The sequence below is a fragment of the Etheostoma cragini genome, chromosome 2 (assembly GCF_013103735.1).
Source record: "Etheostoma cragini isolate CJK2018 chromosome 2, CSU_Ecrag_1.0, whole genome shotgun sequence".
Lineage (NCBI taxonomy): Eukaryota > Metazoa > Chordata > Actinopteri > Perciformes > Percidae > Etheostoma > Etheostoma cragini.
The window spans coordinates 23,745,314-23,752,633 of NC_048408.1; the positions used below are offsets into that span (position 1 = coordinate 23,745,314).

Genomic DNA, 7,320 nt, shown 5'->3' on the forward strand with positions numbered 1-7,320 from the left:
ACAAATTAGTCAAAATAAATTCAATTCCAGGCACTTTTAGTATTGATATCTTTGACTGGAGGAACAAGATTTACTGTATTTACGGAAATATCTTGATGGAGTCTGGTTGTTTGGTTAATGCATCAGATCACACACAAGCAGGTTTGGACCAAAGGAAAGGCCAAAGTAGAAAAAAAAAATATGTGGCAAAGTCTCAGGAATTCCTGCCAGCCTAAATGGAATGTAAGCCTAGTCTAGTCTTAATGGCTTGAGTTGTACGTCTCTTTTGACACTATCACTGTCCTGTCACTGGAAAGGCTGGGCCACAGGAAGGAAAAGCAGAGGAGGGCAACTTTCTTGTTCTGTGTGCCAGCACAAGCACAAATGCAAATAAGACTTGCATACTGAAGCAGAGGTGAATTGTCAACAAACACTGCAGACAATGCAATGTTTGTTGCTGACATGCGTTTGTTCATTATAAATGTTAACTTTAGAGGAAAGTAAACAAAATTGCCAACATGTTGTTTTTTTACATTCTGAACTCTACTGTTCTATGAGAATATGAACAGTTGTTAGCAATAACACATTTAGCCCTTTGTGAAATTGTGTTCAGTGACTCCAATGCATGTTTTATTTTTTCTTGGGCTAATGCTTTTATGACACCTTAACCCATGGCATGACCTGGGTCCACTTGGGTCTGAAGGGAGCTCTGGCTTGGAAAGGTTCACAGCCTAGCAATAAGAAAACCTTCACGATTTCACTGCAAACATAATCTGAAAAGGCTGAAAACAACTTGTAAACAGGCTTTGTTGCCTCAGGTAAATCTTGAGAGTGAGACAGTACGTCAGCGTTAATCTCGAACAACACTAACGTACACGTAACGTTGACTGTCACTAAATTTAAGGTGTCATTTATGTGAAAACTATTGTCTTTGACTGTATAAACATGAAGGGCTATTCAGCTAGACCCACAGTGAACGGTGGGAGACTAGCTAAAACCACTGTAAAAGTATCTACACAAGCTAACAGCCCATTTGTAAGAAACCCCTTGTGGGGTTAACGTTATCACACCAAACAACGTCCCGATATTTCCTCAACTGTAGAAGCTAACTTAGCTAGCTAACAGTCCGCTCAAACAGCCTATTTCATGCTCTCTTTTATCCGACATTGCTGAGAAAGACGAAAAAAAGTGATCCCGGGTAAGCTAACGCGCTAGCTGGTTGTGATGCAAAAACAAAGCCACAAAGTGTTGGGGCAGATTTTACTGCGTTTAGCCGTGACTGGCATTACTGTACTCACCTCTGAGTTCCTGAATAAAACAACTGCACCGTCAGTTAGTCTGAGCATGCGTCTTGAGCTGTGTAAAAGTCGGAGAAAAATTGCGAATGTGTGCTTTCTTCTTTCTGTCTTCACTGTACAGCCAGGCAGCAGATGAGTGTTTCTGTTGTGCCTGTGCCTGTGCCTGTGCTCTCTCTCTCTCTCTCTCTCTCTCTCTCTCTCTCTCTCTCGTGCGCCTATGCTCGCTCTTTCTCTTTCTCTTTCTCTCGCTCTCTCTCTCTCTCTCTTTCTCTCTTCGTGCTCTACCAGCTGTTGTTATGAGACGTTCAGAGGGAGGTGTTTATCTCCTGTCTATCAAGAGTAGGCGGGACTATCTGTGGCCGTGGCGCAGACACGTGACACCACGGCTTTGCATCTGTTCTGTTATCGGTTTGACCACAACCACGGGGAGAGGAGACCTACTTTAGATGGATTGCATCCATTTAGCTTGTTCCGACAATTTTTATTTGTTTAAAATGTTACTGTTTACCTTGTCCAGCTTTGTTCTTCTTTACAAAGTAAAGATAAGTTCTCTAATGTTGGCTGATTGCATTAACAGCTCTTCAGGTGGAGCCATATCTGACAACATGTGTACTCCGTGATGGATTTCATGATGGAAGAAGTAATCAGATCTTTTAAAAGTTGCAAAAACAACTTTTAAAAGAAAAGTGTAAAAATACTCAATTAAAAATACAGAATTGTAACCAGCAAAATGCACTTGAAGTAATGTAAAATTACTCATACCTTAAATCTGTAACTGAAATTGTATTATGTATGAATTTATGAGATTGTTAATAATGATGCAACAGGTAACATTTTACTGCTGTAACTGCTCAAGGTGGATCTATCTTCTTTAGATACAGTTAATTAGGTAATTCCTGTGGTTACCAATCAACGGTGGGGCCTGCTCCAAAGGGTCCCCAGATAAATCTGAAGGGGTCATGATAAATCTGGAAAGAAAGAACAAAACTGTATACATTTGCATTTATTTGTCTATACTTTGCTTTTTGGTGAAATAATAGCCTTTTTGGGCTTCAGGCAAATAAATAAAAACATCTAAGAAGTTTTGATAGTAGCAAAGCACAAGCACCTCAATATTGTAGTTAATTAAGTAAATGTAGCCTACTTGGTTACTTTCCACCACTGGATATTGAACAGTGTCAGTTAGCATATTTCCAATGCATCCCATGAGTATTTGGACAATGGCACATTTTTTGCTGTGGGTCTGAAATTAAACAATGACTTGTCATTGTCTTGTCACACTGTTGTGAAATTAAGAGGACTAAAAAAGGGCTAAAAGTCTGTTTACCCTTTTGATACGAACAACCTCAAATACCCATGGAAGTTATAGGTCAGTAACCCCAGTCAGGGTTTCATTTCAGATACATCATGCCTGCGTGCAAAGTCAAAGCTATGGGTGCAAATATGTTTACTTTAATATATGGCTTCCAAACTTACACAGCGCAAAGAAGGCAAAAATGCATTTTTGCAGATAACGTGGTAAATAAAAAGGTCTTCTATTGACTTTGTCATTCCAAATACGTGTCTCCCCTGCCGTAAACTAATTTACTTTGGCTTGCAGGGCAGCATTCTTTGCAACACTGTTTGATATCAGCATACTGTATATTTTAAGCAAAAGGCAGAAAAGCTCTCAGCGCACTTATGGGCCATCTCAGCGGCTCATGTTTGAATATTCTGCATCAAATGTGTGTCTCTCAGGTGAATGGTATCATCATTTCAGCCTGAGAATGGCACCAATCAAGGTTGACCTGCCTGACCTGACTGTTGGCTCTTTGCCCAATGCTTTATTTTTGGGAAAATCATAATCAGCTATTTGTCAGTTTACCCGTTCATCTTTCATCAATTAACATAACCATACTGTAGCGTGCATTCACTATTATAGTTGATGTACTTACATGGCTGTGTACCAAGTGTTCCTACACTCATGTTTGCTTGTAGTTTGCTGCAATTTGACAACAGAGGGCAGCAAAGGCTTGCCAGTAGGGATCCTGTTTTCATTGGAGTCCAGCAAAACTACATATGCACCACACAAAACAAGTATTATCTTAACTTTACTTTGCCTTTACATCATTTGTGCCCAGGAGCATTCAGTTACTGAAAGGATCACTCACAGGCACATAGACATTTGATATTGGGCACTTTTGATTACTTATTTATTTGTTAAATCATCTTACCTATTGGACTGATGATTGCATGATGAACAACTTCATTTTCAAATGATAAGTCCTCATTTAATACCTATTCCTGTTGATGTCAGTCAGCAGGTCAACAAATTTAAAAGTTTCAAGTGAAACTCACCTCTCTCATGTTCTGCCGTCCATTTCCAGCACGTTTATTATGAATGTATTATTTATCTATTTTGAAACATTCATTCAAACACACGTTCTTTCATTTGATATCTTTAAAACCCTATTAATTTCTGCAGAATTGAGTTTTGTGGACAGTGGCACTGCAATGTGTTTGACAACACTGATATGTAGGACTGGTCAGTTAGTGGTGAGTTCATTCCAAATGTGTTGCCCACAGCTGGAATCAGTTTCCATCAGATCTCAGACATGCGCCAACACGGTTACCAATTTTTAAACTAAGTTAGACTGTTTTCTGTTAGTCTTCTTTTATGGTACTTTTAATTACTTTATTAATTTAGGTTTTAAACGTGTTTCCATCTTTATAAAATGTGTCTGTCCTTTCATGTATCTTATTGTAGGCTATATTGTTTTTTGTTGTTTTGCCTGTAAAGCCCTTTGAATGACCTCTGTGTACATGAAGGTGTTCCATAAATGAACGTGCTTTGCCTTACCTTTCCAAGCTTAGTTGTTTGCTACTAGTTAAGATAAGAATATAGTTTTAAATTAAAGTACACCGTCATTGTTCTATCTCAAAATCACTTGCAGACCTCACATGAATTTGGATTTAGAGTGGGTAAGGGTTCTTTAAGAACTTTTAGAGCTAATCTGAAAAACGTTTTTCTCAGCTACAAATACATTGAGACAGGCTACCAAAAGCTAAAGATTTTCTTCTGGAATAATATTTCAATATGATGTCACTCTATTAAGTATAGGATAGATGTACAACATAAGCTGATGCACCACTGCGCCAAAAAGGACAGTTCCATCTGCTCCACACAAAGAACAGTTTCAACTGCGCACATCGTTGCCAATGTCGGGAAAATTGTAGACTTACTTTAATTAGAAGGAAATTCAGCACAATATTTAGTATTGATTAGCATATTTGGGCTACGGGGCTCCCTGACTCACGGGGGAATATTGAGTCATTGGGCATTAATGAGCGATTGGGTTGGTCCCCCTATAAAAAGGAGACGCGCCCACTGCTCTGCTCTGTCTCCATTCAAGCCAACATGAGTTACGGATCTGAAGTCTTTTCCTCCTCCTCCTACCGGAAGATCTTCGGGGATTCTCCCCGTTATGCGTCCTCTCCGTCGCGGACAGTGAACGTGTCCCGGGGAGGTTACCGTTCCTCTTCAGCAACCCGGAGTAATTTCTCATCTCTGGGCTCATACAACAGAAAGTCCGGTCGCTCTATGCCACTGGAGACCTTCGACCTGACACAGAGCAACGTCCTCAACAATGAGTTCAAAATCGTCCGCACCAATGAGAAGGAACAAATGCAGGGTCTTAATGACCGCTTTGCAATGTTCATCGAGAAAGTGCGCAACTTGGAGCAGCACAACAAAGTGCTGGAGACGGAGTTGAGTGCTCTGCGCCAACGGCAGACCGAGCCGTCCCGCCTGGCTGAGCTTTACCAACAAGAGATCCGCGAACTGCGCTCCCAGCTGGAAGAGCTGAACGGAGAGAAGACCCAGCTCATCATAGAGAGGGATTGTATTGAAGACGACCTGCAGAAGCTCAGGGGGAAATACGAAGAGGAGTACCGCGCCCGGGAGGACGCGGAGGCCACCCTCAAGGCTTTTAGGAAAGATGTGGATGATGCCACCATGGTGCGCCTGGACCTGGAGAAGAAGGTGGAATCCCTGCTGGACGAGATCAACTTCCTCAGGAAAGTGCACGAAGAGGAGGTGGCCGAGCTGACGGACATGATCCACGCTGCCCAGGTGTCTGTGGAGATGGAGGTGTCCAAGCCGGACCTCACCTCCGCTCTCAAAGAGATTCGCGGACAATACGAGTCCATGGCATCCAAGAACATGCAATCAGCCGAGGAGTGGTATAAGACCAAGTTCGCCGACTTGTCCGAGCAGGCCACCCGGAGTAACGACGCCATTCGCGCGGGCAGGGAGGAACTGAACGAGTTCAGGAGGCAGCTGCAGTCCAAGACAATCGAGATAGAGAGTCTGAGGGGAACCAACGAGTCTATGGAAAAGCAACTCAGGGAGATGGAAGAGAGGCACAATGTGGAGATAGGAAACTACCAGGTACTCACCTTTGTTATGACTTGTTAACCGCAAAAGGATTAAAAATCAGCCATTTTATTTTTCATGCTCATAAAAGTTCATTTACATTGAAATGAAGACATTCTATAGCAATTCTTATCTCTTAAGAAGTGAATGTCAGAGGAATACTAAGAATATCAGGAGCAGCTGAGCTCTGTCCGTGGTGCTGAAACTCATTCCCCTGGTACAGACGCTCAGCAGCTGCATCTGACAACGCCCACTGAGTGTAGCCTATATGCTGTGAAGGAGTCATTTCAGTGTTGTTTTGGAATCAGCCATCCCAACTGAGCGCATGTTTCCAAGACAAACATTTCAACCCATTTTGCTCATAAACGACTTGAATTCCTAGCAACATAATGTTCAGGTTAACAATAGGATTGACGGAGGTCTTTGTCTGGGCACTGCATATTTCCTTTATTCTTCTTTTTTGAAATCTTGAGTCCTGTACCATATTTCTTGTATTGTTTGATTGTCCTTAGGACAACATGGTAGAGCTGGAGAATGAGCTGAGGGCCACTAAGAGCGAGATGGCTCGTCACCTGAGGGAGTACCAGGATCTGCTCAACGTCAAGATGGCACTGGATATTGAAATTGCAGCTTACAGGTAGGTTCTTCTCTCTAAGGTACAAACATTTAGTGTGTGTGTGTTATGTTATTTTATCTCTAGTCTTTCTAAACACTTCCCTCTATCATCCTCTTTGCAGGAAACTACTGGAAGGGGAGGAGACCCGCATCGGGACAGGGATCAGCTATCCCGGCTCCTCCATGAGCTCAAGTGTTGGGCAAGGCTACAACTACCAGAGCCGTATGTACACCAGCTCCAGCAAGGGCTCCAAGAGGGAGGACGAGGACCAGCAGCAGAGCAAGTCTGCAGGCAAGGTGACCCAGCGTGAAATTTATGAGGAGACGGTGGTCACCACCAAAAAGATGGAGAAGCAGCAAGACCCCAGCGATATTCCCACCAATCAGAAAAACTAAGCTGGTTTTTGACACCTTAAGTTTTCCCTTTACCATGCAAACCTATACGTCTCTCTTGATTTCCCATGCTAAAACAAACTCTTGGCCACTTCAGCACTTGTGGGGATCTAAGATGATAGCAAATCCACCTTATTATATAGTATTATATAGTAAAATCATCATGGTTTCTTTTTGCACTAGTGTGTGTTGGATGTCCACAAGTGTGTTGAGTGTGGGAGCTAGATGTTTGTTGTTATGTGGGATTATCCTTCCCTGTCCCCTTTGTCCCTCACATGTTACTCAAAGTGAATCCATTATAACTTTACTGTAACCATCACTCAATACAAAACCACAGTGCTCTCTTCTCTCCTTCTCACACTCAGCATCAAGCAATGACAAGCACATAGGTAGCATCTCATACAGAAGTATGGTCTTTCAATATACAATATTCAGTCTTTCACACTTTGGGCGGATGTTACATAATACAACACAATATGTGATGCTGAAATACGGTAGATGTTAATTCTAAACTGGCTATTCACTAATACACAATACCACAAGCTGTGAGATTATCAACACATTCCTATGGACGCATGTTTGTGCATCCACTTACATACATACAAAACAAACAAACAATAA

The 7,320-nt window shown here is 41.9% G+C and overlaps 2 protein-coding genes across 2 annotated transcripts in view; one reads left to right on the forward strand and one right to left on the reverse strand.

Moving 5' to 3' along the window:
- The window catches only part of nt5c2b (5'-nucleotidase, cytosolic IIb), a 20,760-nt gene extending 19,192 nt beyond the window's left edge, over window positions 1-1,568 (reverse strand). Inside the window, exon 1 of the mRNA XM_034861526.1 lies at window positions 1,278-1,568. The gene's annotated coding sequence lies outside the window, so the exon portion shown is untranslated. The remainder of the gene's footprint in view (window positions 1-1,277) is intronic.
- A 3,072-nt stretch (window positions 1,569-4,640) lies between these two features.
- inab (internexin neuronal intermediate filament protein, alpha b) lies at window positions 4,641-7,117 on the forward strand. Its single transcript, XM_034861579.1, has 3 exons — window positions 4,641-5,706; window positions 6,204-6,328; window positions 6,429-7,117. Exons 1-3 carry the CDS (start codon window positions 4,675-4,677, stop codon window positions 6,700-6,702), a joined length of 1,431 nt encoding a protein of 476 aa, XP_034717470.1. The 5' UTR covers window positions 4,641-4,674; the 3' UTR covers window positions 6,703-7,117.
- The last annotated feature ends 203 nt before the right edge of the window (window positions 7,118-7,320 follow it).